Consider the following 19,817-nt stretch of genomic DNA (forward strand, 5'->3'; position numbering starts at 1 on the left):
CGTTGACCGAATGCGACAACTCAATCCAGTTGGAACATCCGCACAAAACGAAAATAAGAAATCTACCTAGCCATCGATGGAACGATATCGCACAATAGAAGACTTAACAGAGCAACCACATGCTAAATTTTTTGTCCGTTCGGCACATGTGCACACTCACATGGCGGTCGAACCATCCATAATTAACTGTATCGAAAAATGTAGTGCCTTCTCTATTGGGTACTACTTCTTCAATACAGTTAATTGATGCGGGACAAAGAATTTAGCATGTGGTCAAGCTTCTATTTCAAATGCTCTTCGCTCTTTTCACCACCTTAGAATTTTCTTCTGATCTTCTATCCGTCTTTCATTTCAACTCTTTAACCCTCACCGATAAAGCCGCAAATTCATTTCATAAAAACAAATTCACGGTGATTTCTCCTCTTAAAAATAATTAAAAAAAAAATAATTCACTTGGAATTTTTTTTAATTCCTACAAATCAATTCAAATTTTGATTTTTTTTAACTCGTTTAGTCATTTTTTCGTAAAAAAAAAAAGTGAATAACAAGTTTTCTTCTTTTTAAATTCTGATTCCCCCCTTTTTTCAAACCTTGTTAATTTTTATATGTATACCTATTGAGAATTCAGCTGAATCTCGATGAATTCAACCAATAATCAAGTTTATTGGGCGATTGTTTGCTGTGTTCGCTTTATTCATTATTTTATTGATGCTATTGATTGGTTCATAAAAAGTGTATCAGAAGACTCTACACTAGAGATAAGTGCTTCCTTTTTTTTTTTTTTTTTGGAATTTTTTACTTCATTTTGTTATACAGATTCCGTTGCATGCAATTGAGAAAGCGTACCCTATTTGTACATATTAAATCTGTATTAACAGAATTCGCTTTACGAAAAAAAGCTTCCTTTTATCCAATTCAGGATAATCCAATCGTTGATGTATTTTGTCTTCTTTTTTTCTGCGCCATATGTGTATGCGTTGTTGTATGTGCGTATTTGTATTCATGATGTTTATACACCCCCATTTCACCGATCCCATCGCACCTCTTTCGATATTCCATTTAAGCAACCAGCAGCAGTACCTACAACTCAGATTTATTTAAATCCATTGTGAAAATAACGTGATTTTTCTTCTTTTGTCCTCCCAATTCTGCCTTCCGGAAATCGTAACAAAAAAATTTGAAAAAAAACCTCTACAGGAGCTCGAAAGGCACCCGCCGGCGATGTCAGCGAACGACGAGCCCTCCGGGAAAGGCTAAAGTGTAAGAGCTTCCGCTGGTATTTGGAAAACATCTATCCCGAAAGCCAGATGCCACTGGATTATTACTTCCTGGGCGAGGTGAGTGAGCAGCTGCAACTGAATGGTTTGAAAGCTTAACGAACATTCGCCCTATTTGGGATTTTTAAAAAAATATATCTTCAATAAACTTATTAACTATCTTTAAATATTTCGCATTCCCAGATTCGTAACGCTGAAAGTGAAAACTGTCTCGATACGATGGGCCGCAAGTCGAACGAGAAGATCGGCAGCAGCTACTGTCACGGCCTCGGGGGCAACCAGGTGTTCGCCTACACCAAAAGGCTGCAGATCATGTCCGACGATAACTGTCTGGACGCTTCCAACGCGCTGGGTCCGGTCAATCTGGTCCGGTGCCACGGGATGGGTGGCAACCAGGAGTGGAAGTACGATCAAGAGGTAAGTTACGATTTTTTTCCGCTAACGAATTAGTTTTCACAGCATATAGAAAATTATCAATTGCAACTTGCAACTAATCACAGTTCGTGATGAAATTTCAATTATTTCAATGTTTAGACAATTTTCCCGTCTGTTTGGATAACGTGCCGATATGCAGCCTAACCCATTTCCGATCATTTCAAGTTAATTTCTTTCACTTTCCTTCTAGTTTTTTTCGTAATACATTATTTTTGGAAAATTGTAAATCACATTGCAATATTTTCCAAGAAAAATCGCCTGAAATTGCCCTTTCCAGATACAAGCGGGAATGTATACACATATATTTAAGATATATGATAAGTTGAATTTTATGTTTCTTTGTAATGGAAATTAAAGGGTGTCCACGATGAAATTTCTACACACAAATTGATTCGCAAAATTCGAGTTCTCATCCGATTGCCATCAAATTTTCAGGGATTGAAAAATAACTATTAAACTTCATTTAAATGTTTTACTCATATTTTATTTACAGTCCATAAGCAAATGCCCGCACCTTAGCCTTACCCCCGGCCATAAAATTCTGCACAACCTGTGAATCAACCGTTTTTTGCATGTAAACCCATACTTTCTTCAGTTCCTCGACTGTCTTCACTACCGTAGGTCGTTTAAGAAGGTGCTACTTCATGATCGCCCAGTACTTCTCGATGGGGCGGAGCTCCGGAGTTTTGGGAGGGTTGAACATTTTCGGCACGAAATTGACCTTATTATCCGCATACCACTTCAACACGTCCTTGGAGTAGTGGCATGAGGCCAAATCCGCCCAGAAGATTGTTGGGACGTTGTGGGCCTTCAGGAGAGGAAGCAGTCGCTTCTGGAGGCATTCTTTCATGCACACCTGTCCATTCATCGTGTCCTGGGTCACGAAAAGTGCCCTCCGCTTCCCGTACGTGCGGATGGCTTGCCAAACCAGGAATTTATTCGCAAATTTGGACATATTCTGAGTGCGGACATGTTCCGGAACGCTGAACTTATTCTTGGCCGTGAAAAACAGGTTGAAGGGGATCTGTTCGAAGTTGGCCTTTACATATGTTTCGTCGTCCATAATGCAGCATTCAACTTTCGTCAGCATGTTGAGGTACTCCGCCTCTTTTCAAAACCACTGCTAGAGACCAATGACCTCTTCTTTAACGAACAGCTTATCCTGGACATACCTACGCCTGTATCAGGCTTTACAAAACTACTCGGATGATTCCCGGATGAATACTCTTTCCCCTACGAGTTCGACTGCGAAGAAGGTAAAGTCTTATCCACGCAGCTTCCGTCATAGGGAGCGCGTTCTACTCGGGACTCGGATACTCCGCGGCGGTGGAGGTATCCTACACAACGTTCACGACGTACCTAAAAGCTCGACTTACGCAGAAGGTAAAGACATATATTTGAACGCTTTAGTGTTAGGATCGGACGCACACGACTCGAATGGCCCGCCGAAAGGGCATTCTACTCCGATCGGTCTTCCTCCTTCCTTTGGCTGGAAACTTTGGGGCTGGCAACCCTAGGCTTTTTGTCCGCCGTGTGCCAAATCGAGAGCAGCTTTTCCTAAACTCACGCCTGTCACAGTACACGTACGGGTCTCTTACGCCGGATGCCATCCTACCCGGCTCGAGTGGCTCATCCGACGGCGACGTGCGTGTCTCGCGATGAGATCACTCTAGTATTCCGCGGCGTGAATACTTTCGCCCTACGAGTTCGACTGCGGAGAAGATCATATCTTATCCCCTTAGTCTCCGTCGCAGAGGGCGCTTTCTACTCAGATACTCCGCGACGGTAACGGTGGAGGTATCCTACACACGCATGTGACGTACCAGGCAGCTCGACATACGCAGATGCTCAGATGCTCCCCGACGAAGGAGTCTCCCTACACCGGTCGCGGACTGGTGCTGGTTCCAACTCCTCTGCAGGGCCATTCTCTTGGAACCTCGGACAGTTGAACACTACGTGCTCTGGTGTCTCAACTGTGTCACCGCAGGTTAGGCAGAATGGCGAGGCCTCGTGTCCAAACCGATGGTGGTACTGCATGAAGCATCCGTGTCCAGTCAAAAACTGCTACATGCAGAAATCTACCTCTCCATGTCTCCGAGCCATCCCACTGGTGCTGCCAGCTGGACATCGAGGTCTCTCTGGCATGTTTCGGCATATCGGGCATGTGCCTGTGCTCGTAGCAGAAGATATATTGCTCTAGCAAGACCGAGATGGACATGAATAGAACTTCTGCAGATTACCTGCTCAAGGCTGCCGCTCCGTACCGCAAATGGACGAGGTCACGCTTGCCAAGACCCTCCTTCCATGTGCGAGTTGTTCGACATGGCCCGCGAGAGGGCTGCTGTCGACATTTCAGCTCAGCCGGTCGTCGATCATCACCCACAGGTTCTTGATCGCACGCTTGGATTCGATTGTGCACTGTCAAGCTGCAATCGTCACTGATTGTGCTGAAATCAGATTGGTGATCAGCACCATTTCGGTCTTGTGGTGAGCCAGACGCAAGCTTTTAGAGCTTTTTTTAGTACGGGATTTTCATCCTTGGGATGATTCGATTCATCCCTACAAGCTCTTGGAGCGCATCCTACTATCTACCTTCTAGGTCTAGCTACTCGCCACAGTAGCGATTGATGGGCCGGTTGATGGGCCCGATGCCAGGAGAATTACGTAGTCGGTGAATCCCCCAAGTCTCACTCCCGTGGGGAGACGCAGTCTCAGCAGTTCGTCGTAGACAATGTTCTAAAATACCGGGCCAAGTATCGATCGTTGTGGAACTGCTAGTCCGATGTCTATCCCAGTGCTCCATTTGAGCCGGTTAGCAAACGAAGGTTTATTGTCATAGTTTTCCTGCCACTGCCGATTTCCAAAAAAAATACGCACTGTATACGCCGTCTGCCGTTTGGTCGGTGTTTTTTTTATCCTCCTTTTTCTTTGATGGGAAAGGGATGAGAATGGGATGGGGAAAATGGGCTGGGAATGGAATCCTGCTTTGTCTTGTGATATGAGATATGTTTTATTTAGTTTCTTTTTTTGTGATTTCATTATTTGAAACGGCACATACCTTAAGGCTTTAAGGAGCCAAACTTGTTTGCTTAATTCTATATAGTCACTTTTTAAGGAGAACAGAGAAACAGAAAGGAAATGTGAAAATGAAAAAAAAAATATCGACGAAGATCAATAGCTTTTTGAAAAAGGTATATTTCAAACATGTAATCAATGTCTATCGCAGCTAGTACATCTTTTACTGGGGTGCATGATGGTTTTCCTATTAAATTCGCTCTAGCGGCCAGGTGGACCTCACATGACCAAACGATATGCTCGATGTCGTCAACAGCCACACAAATTGCTGCCAGCAATATTTATACGATAGAATACCGAGTTCAAGGAATAATGATTGGATATGAGACAGAAAAATATACGAATAAGCTCTCGGCTCAGATCCAATCTATTAAAACAGGGCTTGGGATAATCGAGTGGAGCCACCGACCATTTGTTTTCTTTCAGACATATGCAATGCGGTTGCGCTGGGAGGACAATACCAGTTATTAGAAAGCTTGTTAATGCCGGTCCAGTATAGAGTCTTATACCGATAAATCCACATCCAAGGAAGTTCATTATTGGAATAGAGTCTGATTTCACATTTTCAAGTAATTCAAAATTAATTCAAATTTTTTTGCAATCTACTGCGTACCACCCGTAAATTCCGACCTTTGGCTGAAAGCAAAGTATCATCAGCAAATAATCTTCTACCTTTTCCTTCTGGTATATCAGGAAGATCAATAGCGCAGAGTTTTCTGCTAGTTATCAAATTTATAGAGCTGATCGCTCAGCCCAGACTAGCAATCTAGGAAGAGGGGGAGGTGTTCTCATAGCAGTAAGACCATCTCTTTCGTGTAGCGAAGTTCCTCTTCGTCATAGCACACACCTCGAGCAAACGTGTGTACGCATCAAACTCGGATTTTGTTCATTATTCATTTGCGCGGTTTATCTGAGTCCTGATTTGACTGCTTCCAGCAACAAATCTCATACCCTCTGCATCGAACAACAATCCGTGCAGCTCTCAAGCACAGATTCATTGTTGGTAATAGGAGACTGTAACTTGCCCTACGTTTCATGGATTTTCGACGAAGAATTGAATAGTTTTTTTCCTGATCTTAATGTTGACGTTCCCGATTTGCTTCAATCGAAGGAATACATTGTCATTAACGCGCTAACAGATTTTGGTTTACATCAAATGAACAACATTAAAAACTCCAACGAGCGTATGTTGGATCTGGCCTTCACAAGCGACTCCACGAGTTTCCAGGTTTTCGAATCTCCTCAGCCACTTCTGCGTGAGGATTCTTACCACCCCCCGTTCGTAGTTTCATTTACTTCAAACACTTTTGAGGATGTTGACGACGCAAGTGGCGTTCGGTACGATTTTGGAAACTGCGACTTTAACGAACTCGACTTTATCATACAGCATGAAAATTGGACCTCCATCCTTGATCCCAGCACGCTTGATGTAAATTCAGCAACTGAGGCTTTTTACTCACGTATTAACGATATTCTAAGTAGAAACGTACCAGCGCGTGCCCGCCATAACCCCAAAAAATTTAAATGGTGGAATCGTGAGCTATCGAATTTAAAAAAACTGCCTGAGGAAAGCTTTAACAAGTTTAACAAGTCCCTGGAGACATTTACCTTCCCTAAACTCTGGAAAACTGCTGCAATCACTCCCATTCACAAATCTGGGAACATATATCTCGTAGAGAATTACAGGGGTATCTCTATATTGAATTGCTTGGCAAAGGTTTTCGAACTCTTGGTATTCAACGTAATGAGCACTGTTTCTTCACACATTATCGCAGAATGTCAGCACGGTTTTCGCAAAAAGAGGTCAACTTTATCAAATTTGATGGTGTATGTTCCCTTCGTCAGCAGCTGTCTTGCAAATAAAAAGCAAGTGGATGCAATATACGAGGATTTAGCCAAGGCGTTCGATCAGCTTCCCCACAACCTCTTAATCGACAAACTTGATAGAATGGGTTTCCCAACTTGGCTGGTTAAATGGCTCGAGTCATATCTTCGAGGCAGAATTGCCTTCGTCAGACAGGGCCACATCAAATCCCAACATTTCACTGTTCCTTCTGGGGTCCCCCAAGGTAGCCATCTAGGTCCTCTCCTGTTTAACCTATTCATGAACGACCTTTGTCAATTAATTGGTTCTGAATTAGTGTTTTATGCAGACGATCTGAAAATGTACCGCTCAATTACGCATTACTCAGACTGTTTGCTTCTTCAGCGAGACCTCGATAATCTAATGCTCTGGTGCCAAATGAATGCGATGGAAGTCAACCTAAAAAAATAAAAGATTCTTACGTTCACCAGAAGCAGGGTTGAGATTACCCATCTATACACAGCTGTTAGCGTCCCTTAGCGTAAGTTGAGTCTATTAGGGATCTTGGTGTAATTATGGATAAATCTCTGACATTCAAGGAGCATTTAGCTGTAACCGTGGCCAAAGCAAAAACTGTGCTGGGATTTCTGGTAAGGAACACCAAAGGATTCAGTGACATTACCACTCTCAAAGCATTATACTGCTCACTCGTTCGCAGCGGTTTGGAGAACAATATCCAAATATGGGCACCTAATTCAATTGGAGGGCTGAAACTACTTGAGTCAGTTCAGAGGCGGTTCCTGCGATACGCGCTTCCAAATTTACCATGGAATGAACCTCAGCGACTTCCCCCCTTATCATGACCGATGCGGAATCTTGAATATCGAACCAATCGGCTCACGTGTTGTACTGCTTCGTCGTTTGTTTATATTCGACGTCATATCCGGGAATATAGATAGTGCCAGTCTCATCGAAAGGATACCGTATCATGTCCCATCTCGTTCCCTAAGAAATTTCGAACCGCTAAGATTAAACAATTATGGAAGAAATGAATTTTATAACTCATTTGACATCTCTTGTAGATTGTTCAACCAAGCGTATGTGTATTTTGATTTTAATATAAGTAAGCATAGTTTTAAGCGTAGTTTAAGTAACCAGTCTGTATGATATTAAGTTATCGAAGACCGTGAACAATAAATAAAATAAAATAAAAAAAGATCAGAAGTAAAAATCTATATCTATATATATATATATAAAAAGCAATTATCTGTATGTTTGTTTGTTTGTTTGTTTGTTTGTCCTCTATAGACTCAGCCGTCTTAAGAGCTAGAGATCTGAAATTTGGCATGGATGCTCATTAGGACCAGGAATGATGAAAAATGTTTTTATATTTTTGGACGACCCCTTCTGAAGGGGGTCGTCCATACAAGACAAATTTTGTTTTCACGTTATTGACGTTATTTTCCGTCGGATTGTGATGAAAATTTGCACATAAGTGTTTTGAGAGACGAGCAATTGATTACAGTTATCAAATTTAGGGTCAGGGGTCGGCCAAAGGGGTCGTCCATATCCACTGATTATTGTTTTTGCGATATTGGCGTTATTATACACCGGATTGTGATGAAAATTAGCACATGAGTGTTTTAGGAGACGAGCAATCGATTACAGTTATCAAATTTATGGTCAGGGGTCGGCCAAAGGGGTCGTCCATATCCACTGATTAATGTTTTTGCGATATTGGCTTTATTTTACATTGGATTGTGATAAAAATTTGCACATGAGTGTTTTGAGAGACGATCAATCGATTACAATTATCGAACTTAGGGTCAGGGGTCGGCCAAAGGGGTCGTTCATATCAACTGAATAATGTTTTTGCGATATTGGCGTTATTATACACCGGATTGTGATGAAAAATTGCACATGAGTGTTTTGAGAGACGAACAATCGATTAAAGTTATCAAATTTAGGGTCAGGGGTTGGCCAAAGGGGTCGTCCATATCCACTGATTTATGTTTTTGCGATATTGGCGTTATTATAGATCGTATTGTGATGAAAATTAGCACATGAGTGTTTTGAGGGACGAGCAATCGATTTCAAGTTTCGAATTGCAGATCAGAAGTTGGCTTAAGGAGTCGTCCATACCCAACTTTAATGTTTTTGCGATATTGACTATTCTACATTGGATTGAGATGAAAATTGCCGCATAGGAGTTTTTAGGGACGCTCTTTTGCTTTCAGGTTTCAAATCTTGACTCAGGGGTCGGCAAAAGGGGTTATTATCTGTTCACTGTTTTTTCGATATTCTCTTGATTGAGCATAGAAATGTAATGAAAATTGACACATGGGAAATTAACAGAAAAGATAATTGATTCCAGGTGTCAAGTTTTGAATCGTGGTCAAAAAAAAGGCCGTGTTAGTTGCTCACTGTTTTCGCGATATTGTCGTGATCATGCATCGGATTGAGATGAAAATGTTCAGATGAGGGTTATAAACTATGAGCAATTGACACATAAACAAATAGTACATGTTTCTGCCATAATGTCTAGATTTTGCAATCGATCGAGAAGAAAACACTCTCACATAATTTTTTAAAAAAAAGCTAATCAACTGTTTAATTTGAATTTCAAGTAATAGTAATAGTAGCGACTTTAAACACTGTTGAATTTTTTCCCCAAAATTGTCGAAAGAATGTTTCGAATTCATTTTCTAAACTCATTTTGACGTACCAATGATTTAAAGCGAAACGAAGTTCGTACGGGATCAGCTAGTATTGTATAAAATTGGCCCAAGTATACTGCCCTGAGGGACACCGGCTCTTATGGGTGCCCTTTCAGAGCATGAATTTTGATAGCTTACTTGTAAGGTTCGGCTAGTCAAATTATTTTGAATAATTTTGGTGAAATATACAGGAAAATCAAATCGAGCTAATTTAGCTACTAAACCTTTGTGCCAAACACTGTCAAAAGCTTTTTCAATATCAAGAAGAGCAACACCAGTTGAATAACCTTCAGATTTGCTAGCGTTAATCATATTAGTTACACTCAAAAGTTGATGTGTAGTAGAATGTCCATGACGAAAACCAAATTGTTCATCAGGGAAAATAGAATTCTGATTAATGTGAATCATCATTCTATTCAAAATAACTCCCTCAAATTGTTTACTTAAAGAAGGAACCAAAATAATTGGTCCATAACTTGAAGGCTCTGAAGCACTTTTTCCAGGTTTCAAAATTGGAGTTACTTTGGCATTTTTCCATTTATTGGGAAAATAAGCCAAGTGAAAACATTTATTGAAGATTTTTACTAAAAAATTTAAAGTGCTGCCTTCAGGCAACTTTTTTATAAGAATATAGAAAATCCCATCTTCCCCCGGGGCTTTCATATTTTTAAATTTTTTGCAAATCAATTTAAGTTCATCAATATTTGTCTCACAAGAACTTTCAAATACATTTTGCCTAGAAAGAATATCATCAAATTCAGTTAATTTCCAAAACGGCTTTGAGTAGGGTTTTGGAAATTAACTAAAATTCTGAAAAAGCCCCAGAAGCTAATTCCTACTTTGAAAGATGGAGATAAACGTCTTTTAACTAACGCAGAAAAAGCTCAAAAATTAGCCCAACAATTTGAGTCTGCTCATGATTTTAATTTAAACGTTGTAAGTCCAATTGATGCTCAAATTATAATATACTTGTATTTTTTGATAATTAGGTATTTTAATTATTCATTTTCTGACACACACACAATCAATATTTCCATTTTATAACTAAAACATTCTTGAATAAACTTTAAAACAGAACAGAAAAAAATAAAAATAAAAATATTGCGTTATAAAAAACTTCCCCTTTATAAGTCATTTTTACCAGTGTCTTATACGGTCCGAATAAGTACCTATGTTCAATTTTCCGGTCCTTAGAGAATTAAAATCCTTTTTGAAGGATTATTGTTCGGATTTTACGGAATTACACGTTTATTTGCAGAAACTTATTATTTTAATGCAGCTCAAACTAAAAATACAATATATTTAGCAATAAATTTTATAGATCATAGAGTATACTCACTAATTTAGTGTTTTTTTTTCACCTCTTTTCAAAGCGACAAACTTTTTTACCTCCGTTTATGCCAAATAAAATAAACAAATTAGAGAGATCATAGAGAGATTGCGATCATGATTTTACTTACGATTATTTTGTAGAGATACAACTAACTATAAACGGAACTTTCAAACGATATAATTTTATAATATCATCACCAAACACAAAACAAGTTGTTTAATTACGCGTTAACAGCTCGAATGTGCTCAAAACCGATCACAACTCTCTGGAGCCACTAAAATGCATAGGTATTGTTAGAGAGTTAAAAATTCCATTCATCCCTTATGAAAATGGTAGCTGTATAATTGAACTGAATTTCGTATCATAAATTAAAAATTTCGTTCAATAACTTTTTAGTATGTATTCAATTAGTATAAGTTTAGGCTGCCAGAATTTTTCCAACACGTATCCGGACCGGACAAACCGGGCAATTTAATATAAAAACCTGGCAAATCCGGCATTGATTTTAAAAGTGATTAACATAAATCCGAGCAATATCCGGTCAAATGTTCTCAAACAAACCCCAGAAATTACACAACAAAAACCAAGAAAAAAAAATTGAAAAAAAAATTCATTAAAACTCATTGACAGATTTTAAATCGTATTTTAGGCTTTCAAAAAACCTTTAATGATAATTTTTATAAAACTTGCTCAAAAAATTTCGTTTTGGAGGTGTTTGTTTTTTTTTTTTTGCTTGATTGGCCAAATAAAGTGAATAAATCCGGGCAAAATCCGGGCATTTTTCAATGAAATCCGGGCAACCGTGCCGGGACGAACTGTTCCCAGATTTCGTATTAAATATCCGGGCAAACCCGAATAAAACCGGGCAATCTGGAAAGCTTAGTATAAGCCTTAAAGAAATGCCAATGAGCTAAAAAACATAATTTCTAATACCCCTTATCTCCTTCCAGGAAAAGACTATCAAACACGTCAACAGTGGCAACTGTTTGACGAGGGCGAGCCGCGAGGATGCCGCGACGCCCCTTCTGCGGCCCTGCAACTACTCCCTGGGGCAGAAGTGGCTGATGCAGTCCAAATTCAAGTGGCAAGCCCAGCACGGAGCCGACAACCGGATCGAAGACGAAAGCAGATAAAATCCACATCCTGCTGCAGCAAGGTCCAGCCGCCGTTCCGAGGGGAACCGGAACTAAGGAACAGAACTAAGAGAAAAAGAAATCCGTGCCACAATGTGATTCCCTGTCATCGACGCGTCATCCCCGCCCTCCCCCCAAAAAGCCAATTTCAAGCACCCATTTTCCAGTTTTCCCAAAAACAAAAAAAAAGGTCAAACAACAATTTGAGAAACAAGGACTGTCCATACATTGCACAACGGAGACCAAACTTGGGTTTGGTGCGCTTTCCATGCGGACGTTGGTAGATGAGCACAAAAATTTAACTTCAGAACCGGGAACCGATTTCGGCCGAGCTCGAGGACCCTTCCGTTTTTAGTCGCCTTATTTGTAATGTAGATTAGTTTTTAGAGACTCCGACAAATGTGAAGATTTTTATTGGTTGATATACAGAAACATTAACTACTGACTGAATGAAGGAAAACGTGTCCTCCCTGTTTATTTTCTCATTATCCAACATGAACAAGACCGCTCTGCCGCGAGAATCAATTAGCAAAAGAAAACGTGAGTCTGACCGCGCAAGCAAGTTGCAGGATGCGAACCAAACGAATGTGTTGTGCGTTTCAATGAACCAAGTTTAACGCGTAAGAACGTGACCTGAAGTGCTGTTGTGTTGTGTGTCGGAAGTTTTAGGGGGGCAAAACTTGGCGACAAACTGTCGTTTCTAGAGGACGAAATTGCCGCTATATGATGCCGTTTCGCCGTCGTTGTCAACGACTTTTGACCCGAAACGTTATGTTACTGATTCCAAATTATGATGCTGGAAAATTCAGTCATCTTTCCGTTATGATTTTTTTTTATTTTTTTTATTTAATACACAGTTTTGATTTGAAATTTTACTAGTTAAAAGCAAACATTGAATCCGTTGGTAATATTTTATTGGCTTCGATGAAATTGAACCGATGGAACAAACCAACGTGCGTGTGCGATAAAAAAAACTGCAAACTTTTGCCAATTACCACTGGCAGCGGAATAACGTTCCTTACAACAGCTAAAGGAACCGGAAACAACACAGCTCAAACACAAACACAATAACCAGCTGCTGCCATACCGGGAAAGTCGAGGTTGCATGGCAGCAAAAGTGAAAATCGAACACAGGCACCAACTTTCCTCTATAGAGGGTGATAATGAGAAAAGTACCACACGGAAGATCAACGGGAAACATTGGGTGTTGAAATTAAATGTTGGGACTAAGTGATGGAGAAAATTAACATTCAGTTTATGTCGTTCGTATTTTTATGTTATACACTTGAATTGTTGCTCGTTGAAAAGTGTATTGAAGCAATGAAGGCTGGTTTACGATGACTTGCTACAAGAATAGTGATCTTGTACAAAAAAATTTATTTGTTCCACAACATGATAGAAAGATTAAAAGATTATTTTTCTTTTTTTCTTGGCTATTCTAAAAGTTATACGCCATAATATTTTTTTTCAAATTGGATTAAATTGATAGCATGGCATTACGAGCGATATAAAGCGATTTCGTTTTCATCCAAACAACAACAACAACATTTGATATAACAATGCAACATCAAGTGAGCGAAAAACTAATCTAAACTACTCCACAAGGACCACTTGCATTTAAACGGGGAACGTTTCATCGCAATCGTTCACGAAAGTAGAAAGTAATCACGAGTTGACGTGAAGTCCGAAAAGCACATTTATTATTGATGACTGTTATAGTCTGACAAATCACAAGTACGAAATTTTGTAGGTACCTACATTTCTGCTATAGATTTGGTAATTAGGCAATGTTAACTATCAGAAAGAACAAGAAACGAAGAGACGGGAGAATACTTACTGTGACCGAATGTTGTAAATAGTCATATAAACCTTGAGGTAGGATAGCAAAAAACTTGAGGGGATGAACAATCCCTTGAAGAAAAAAACAATGCACTGGAACAAAGAAAGGAAAAGTAATAAATATCATTTAATAGTAGCGAAAAACGAAATAGAAACGTGGGTGGATGATAAGTTGAGAAATCCAACAGAGTCATTATGGATTTGTCTGTGAAGCATATATTTAGCAGAAATTTACTCACCACGTGTGAATGAGTGATAGCGAGAAAGATGCTGAACGAAAAAAAAACAATATCATTAGTTTTGTAATAAAAAGAGCTTATCAATATGTTTCCCTATGCGAGAAAACTATAAGAAACGGGCACCTTTGCTGAGAGGCCGTATTGTTTTAAATTTTATATACATTTTGAAACTGGTAGGAGAATACGCTAGCAATTTCAAATTGGTTAAGCATAGCTTTCTTCTTTTTAATCAACGGATAATTTTAATACTGGTGGTGGTGTGCAATGGTTTCTTTTTAGCTTTTGTGTTAAGTTAAGTTTAGTTAGAAAGATTGAGAAAAAAATGTTTTAATGCAGGGGAGATTATGCGATAGAAATGATAAACGTCCATGTTTATCATATCCAGTTCAGCTCTTGTCAACATCACAGGATTATTAACAAACAACAAAAGTAAAACTAATTTCCGAGTTAATTTAATTACGTTTTACCTCAGTATTAGCCCACTTCCAAAATCATTCTAGAGAACAAAGCTTAAATCGAAAAAATGGATTGATCGCACAAAGGACAAAACGACTAGCATATCTTCTCCTCGAATATTGAGGGGGGGGGGAAAGCTTGCCAGTTCTCTTTGCTAAGTAAGAATAGACTCCAACTTCTAATACGTATTTTTCATAAACATTCCTCCTCAGAGCAAAAAATAGTAAAACAATATGAAGTTCACGTTTTTTCCCCGAAAACAGTCGATGCTGCCGATTAGTCCTGCAGAAATACCTACCCAACATCAACTGCGCACATTACCCTTGCCTCGTTGGAATGTATAAATGACACAAACATCATAAAATTTTGGCTGATTGACCGTTAGCCTCTAAATTCAATAAGGAAACTTCATCACAAAATTTATTTTTATTGCAGAATCAAAGTTTTTTAAGCAAAAGGTGTTATATTGTATTTCAGTTCCTAAGACTTTAATAGCACACAAACTGATGTCTTAAAGACGGCTTTTACTATTGTATTGCAGCATACCTTAATGCGATTGAATCAATTCACTTATTAAAACTTTGGGTTTTTTTCATTCAAACAAAAAAAAAGTCTGTCAGTTCGAATATGAATCAATTATAAGTTTTCAATTAAATCCCTCTCAAGTTCCTGAACCTTATTATGTCCTCGACAATGTGTGCACAGTTTATGGTGGGTAGGAAACTACAAATAAATGAAAATAATAGCATATTAGCTCTGTAAGTCGTAAGATTAGATTTCGTTTATACTAACTTTTGAATGGAAGAAAGGAAGAGACTAGTTTTTTTTAATCCATTGTAAAAAAGAAAACGCAAATGTACCGAGCCAATTTAATTGCAGAGCATTACGCGTCTTTGCCCTTCTAAACTTGGAAGTAGATTTTAATGTCGCATTGTTTAATATATCACGTATCACAAAAAGAAAAAAATATCTATTTGGCACTAAACCGTTTCGTTGATTAAAAATTCACTGTTAATTTTTCAGCAAATTGATTTGCTAGCTACGTTCAGTTAGAACCTCAAGTTGATTTTAAATAAAATTATAAAAAAGCGCAGATTATTGTTAAGTATGCTATTTTGTTTTCCCCACTAAACTAACAAAGCGCTATCATCGGTGTGAAAGACTATTACATATATTGAAACAACAAATATCAGATCAGAGAGTTTGTGAGATCGGAGGTGTTGCTGCTAATGTTGTTGATAGCTCAACACAAAATGAAGTGATCAAAAATCAGAATGATAAATTTTTGAACATAGAGTAATAAAAGTAATGACGTTTTTACCGATGTGTTATTCAGTTTCATCCGAAAGTTCCAGGATCATCAACGAGGCCAGTTCAAACACACGAAATACACGCGTAGGCGTAACGTGTAAAATTTTCGAAAACTGAGCTCATTGCCAAAAATTCTACAAGCTACAATTGGACATGTAATCTGAGACCCGAGCCAGGAGACTTGAAACATGTTACATGCAAACTGAGACCTAAGGCCTAGAAAATGAGACCTGAGAAAACCTTGCGATATGATCTGAAACCTGAGATCTAACATCTGAACCTGAGACATGAGACATGGGTCTTACGACTTGAAACATAATATGGCACATATATCAGCAGTGAGACATGAGAAGTGAGACCTGAGACTTGAAACATGAGAAGTGAGACTTAAACAAGAGAGGTGAGACTTAAACATGAGAAGTGAAACTTAAACATGAGAAGTGAGACGTGTACTTTAGAATCGTTCACTTACCTATCATGACTAGGAACCTGCTTAAACTGCACTGTAGAAGTCTGAATGAGTGAATCGTGACGTAATTTGCCAAAATATTCGCGTCTGTGAATACATATAAAGAAAGCAACCATCTCGTTCAACCCAGGGAAGATGAGATTGTTCATTAGAGTGGTCTTTATATAGGGTAACGGACTTATTTTGGACCAGAAGACCTATTTTGGACCACCTTGTCTACTGCCGCTACTCGCAAGACTGTCCCATTTGCATTTTTGTCATTTTTCAGTTTATCTCAAAAATCTTTCAAATACAGTTAGTTCTTCAATTTAGACTAAAAACATTCAAAACTTTGTTTTCAACATATTTGAAAAAAATACCAAGTCATGTCTGTCCCATATGAAATATACCCGCAAAGCTGTCCATATGTCTATTTTTACAGAACGCTTCAAAATTGCTCCTCTAATTTACGTTAATTTACAAATATTCATACAATGTGTGCGACATTGAAATTACAAAAGTAAGACTAGATAAAACAGTACAGTAAAGTCAAAAATAACAATTTCCATAATTTTTACAAGTTATGATTAACCTAATGGGTAGATTCCATAAAACTGTTTTTTTTTTATCTCGCATGAGGCTTATTGAATTTTGTTCGTTGTAAAACATGGAAAATAGTCAGCTACAAAGCCATATTTTTTTAGGTTTTCGTCATGCTGTTACTTGCTGCTTGGACTTCCGTAAAATCTATGAACCAAAAACGCGTACCTGGTAAGTCATATTGTATTGATTTTTTCTCATTCAATATTTGCAGCCAAGATACTTTGCTGTTTCTGATTCAGCATTATTTTAATTTGTTGGTATTTATAGTCTTTCTAAAAAGATAATCGACAGAAAAAATTTCCAAAAGATGAAGGTACAGGTTGTTTTATTCATGGAACGTTGATATTGATTTTATTTTAGACCAACTCAATTCTTACGACAAACTTACGTTATCTTTATCTAAACATGTTATAAACATCATTTTAAACTTATTTTCATCAGTAAACAACCAGTAAAGTGAATAATACAGCGCAGATAGAGAGAATCAAATGATCAACTGACAAAAGAAAAGCCAAATATGGGACAGCTTTGCGGGTACATTTAATACGCATGCGAAATATACTCGCAAGGCTGTCCCATCAATTATTTTCTCCTCTGCATCAACAACTTCCAAAACAAAAAACATTGGACGAAATTCTACAACGATTATCTTAATATCTGTGGAGAAAGAAATCGAAAAGGTAAAGTTTCAACCGAGAAATCCATGAAAGTTTATAAAAATCTTTAAAGCCGTTTTTCTCGGTTCGTTGTTTTTGCATATGGGATAGACTTGCCGGCAGCGGCAGTCTAGCTCTCTTACAAAGCACCTAGTCATTACATTTTTCAACAAATATAGTTGAGGCCCAGGCACTTAATGTAACGTACTAATTTTTTTTTCATAATTTGTTGATTTATAAGAGAGATAGACAAGGTGGTCCAAAATAGGTCCCCTGGTCCAAAATAAATCCGTTACCCAAGGCGATAGATGCATTTGCAATCACCGAAAGTATACAAAATTTCCCATCATGTGTGAAAATGAGGAACAGAGAAACCAATAGCTTAACTCCATTTTTTCTCAGATCTGCTGTCAATCTTATGAAGAGTAACAAACAAGCTTTATGTTTTTTAAGCACGCCCTACTGTATAACGAAAAAGAAAAAAGTAAAGAAAAACATCGGGAGTTTTCTTTCATCGAAATGTTGACAATCATAGTTTTTTCCACTTCACCTTATAAAAAAGGATCGGTACTCTTCAGATGGTTTTATTGAAGGAATCTCGATTCCTTGCCTTTTCGCAACACATATCTCGCCTTACTTCCATGAACAATAAATTACATTGTTGGGTCTTCTTTAAAAAAAATTAAGAAAAACAAAACATCCCCATAGTTTTAGAGAAGATGGAATTTCAGCGTGTTTGTTTTTGCTTGTTGGTATCGATGTCGGTTAGGGGTTTCTTGATGACCAACATTTTACATTTCGCGCAATCGACGGACGGCCGAACGCACCGAGGCGGCAGCAGTGGTCGAGTACACCCAGGCACCACCGGCGACGACACGCTTGCAACGCTTGCAGGACCAGATTCCGACGCAGGACCGCTTCATGGCATCCTGAAAAAAGGGAGAAGAATTGCGTTAAGAAGGGTTATCAAAAGACCATTAACTTGTTAATTTGTAAATGTTTCTAGTCAGCAATACGTGAGCCTGTCAATTACATCTATTTTATGCCAAGGATAAATAAACTAATATTGACTTCATTAATTGATGTTCAGATTTTTAATAAAAATTGAAGGTAATTTAATCTAATATAAACATTTAAGACATTTCTAGAGCAAGATTATTGAGTGCTTCATCTTCTGCTCTAATAAAAAATAACAATTGGGGAATTTGTTCCCCCTTAAGTGAAAAGTGTTTCGAAATGGATTCAACAGCTACTATAGTAATTTTTTTGTCGTTAACATATTAAATCTTAAAATGTACTTAGGTACTGTCAGTCATTTCTGACTATTTTAAAGGCATCATAAAACATCTTTCAGAAACAAGGATGGACAACAGTACACCCCTGTTTGCTATTCATATCAAGTAGAAATTTTGAGATATTCTTGTCGAAACACTCCCAAATGTTTCGCAGAATTGACTAAATTAATGTATGTTACATAGCATTGGGTGACTACACACATCTTGCATTGGCTGATACACAAAGTACAACTTAATCACCAAATGACTAAATTCATGTATGTTACAAGGGCTTAAATCGTTGCGTAGCGCCAACCGAAGTTTTAGGCGACTGCTCCTGCGAATGCGAATGTTACAAGGGCTTAAATCGATTACAAAGTTTAATTTCGATCTTCGGTCGCCTAAATTTTAATTTATATTTAGAAAAACTTTTTTTTTTATTTCTGAATTTTCATAGACAACCTAGGCATCTTAGCTCTCGCGAATATTGAAAAATTAATACGGTTTTTTCGCAACCTATCAATCCTAACATCATTTTTTTTATCAGGCTTGAACTATTCGATTTTTATAATTTTTTTTAACTTAAGTTTAGAATCCTTACCTTTCCGCAGAATGTGCAGGTGTACTTGGCGTGTTGGGTGATTTCAATTTTCTTCACCATCTTACGGAGGGAGGCACCATAACGGGTACCATACTTTCCGACGATTCCGACTTTCCTGGTACGCTTGGCCTAGTGGAACAGTGAATGGAAAATAGAAAAGCCTGTGGTTAATTCATGTCGGACCAGCAACGACAAAACCCGCAAAACCCCCATCGCGGTTTGTTGACATCCACGAAATCATAACCTCTCGATACAAACATTGGAAGGATGTCACAAAGCAACACGACAAAAAAAAATATCATTGGTAAACTTTGCCCGGACACAACACAATTTTTAAAATTTTCTCGAAATTTACGCGTCGGCCTTCGACAAATTTTAGTAATTTAAATCCGCCGTATCAAGCCCTATCGATTGCACCCACAGAAACTAACCATTTTATCTAGTTGATGCGAAAATTGATTGAATTTCCAAAGCTGACAACAAAGTGTGCAGTTTATTCAATCAAAGTTGACGGAAAAAGAGAGAGATCGACAGCAGCCGGAAATGAATCCGCTGTCAAACTCACACGCAACTGACAGTTTGGCTGCGTTATGTATTGCGCACAGGAAACCACTTT

At 38.4% G+C, this 19,817-nt stretch overlaps 2 protein-coding genes across 2 annotated transcripts; one reads left to right on the forward strand and one right to left on the reverse strand.

The window, feature by feature from the left end:
- The first annotated feature begins 1,182 nt into the window (after nt 1-1,182).
- On the forward strand, nt 1,183-15,628 carry LOC129748040 (polypeptide N-acetylgalactosaminyltransferase 5-like). The gene is made up of 3 exons (XM_055742502.1): nt 1,183-1,337; nt 1,461-1,694; nt 11,592-15,628. The coding sequence occupies exons 1-3, from the start codon at nt 1,308-1,310 to the stop codon at nt 11,772-11,774; spliced, it is 447 nt and encodes a 148-aa protein (XP_055598477.1). The 5' UTR covers nt 1,183-1,307; the 3' UTR covers nt 11,775-15,628.
- Nucleotides 15,629-17,894: 2,266 nt separating this feature from the next.
- LOC129747510 (60S ribosomal protein L37a) lies at nt 17,895-19,766 on the reverse strand. The gene is made up of 3 exons (XM_055741767.1): nt 19,633-19,766; nt 19,202-19,330; nt 17,895-18,255 (listed from the first exon to the last, which is right to left on the reverse strand). Exons 1-3 carry the CDS (start codon nt 19,633-19,635, stop codon nt 18,118-18,120), a joined length of 270 nt encoding a protein of 89 aa, XP_055597742.1. The 5' UTR covers nt 19,636-19,766; the 3' UTR covers nt 17,895-18,117.
- Nucleotides 19,767-19,817: the final 51 nt, after the last annotated feature.

The sequence above is a fragment of the Uranotaenia lowii genome, chromosome 2 (genome assembly GCF_029784155.1).
Source record: "Uranotaenia lowii strain MFRU-FL chromosome 2, ASM2978415v1, whole genome shotgun sequence".
In the NCBI taxonomy this organism is placed as follows: Eukaryota; Metazoa; Arthropoda; class Insecta; order Diptera; family Culicidae; genus Uranotaenia; species Uranotaenia lowii.

What these genes read in the sequence shown, in the direction of transcription:
- LOC129748040 (XM_055742502.1), top strand. Translation starts at nt 1,308, where the DNA reads ATGCCACTGGATTATTACTTCCTGGGCGAG. An exon ending in ATTATTACTTCCTGGGCGAG is followed by an intron (nt 1,338 to 1,460) that starts GTGAGTGAGCAG and finishes TCGCATTCCCAG; the next exon opens with ATTCGTAACGCTGAAAGTGA. An exon ending in AGTGGAAGTACGATCAAGAG is followed by an intron (nt 1,695 to 11,591) that starts GTAAGTTACGAT and finishes ATCTCCTTCCAG; the next exon opens with GAAAAGACTATCAAACACGT.
- LOC129747510 (XM_055741767.1), bottom strand. An exon ending in CCTGCACATTCTGCGGAAAG is followed by an intron (nt 18,256 to 19,201) that starts GTAAGGATTCTA and finishes CCCTTTTTTCAG; the next exon opens with GATGCCATGAAGCGGTCCTG.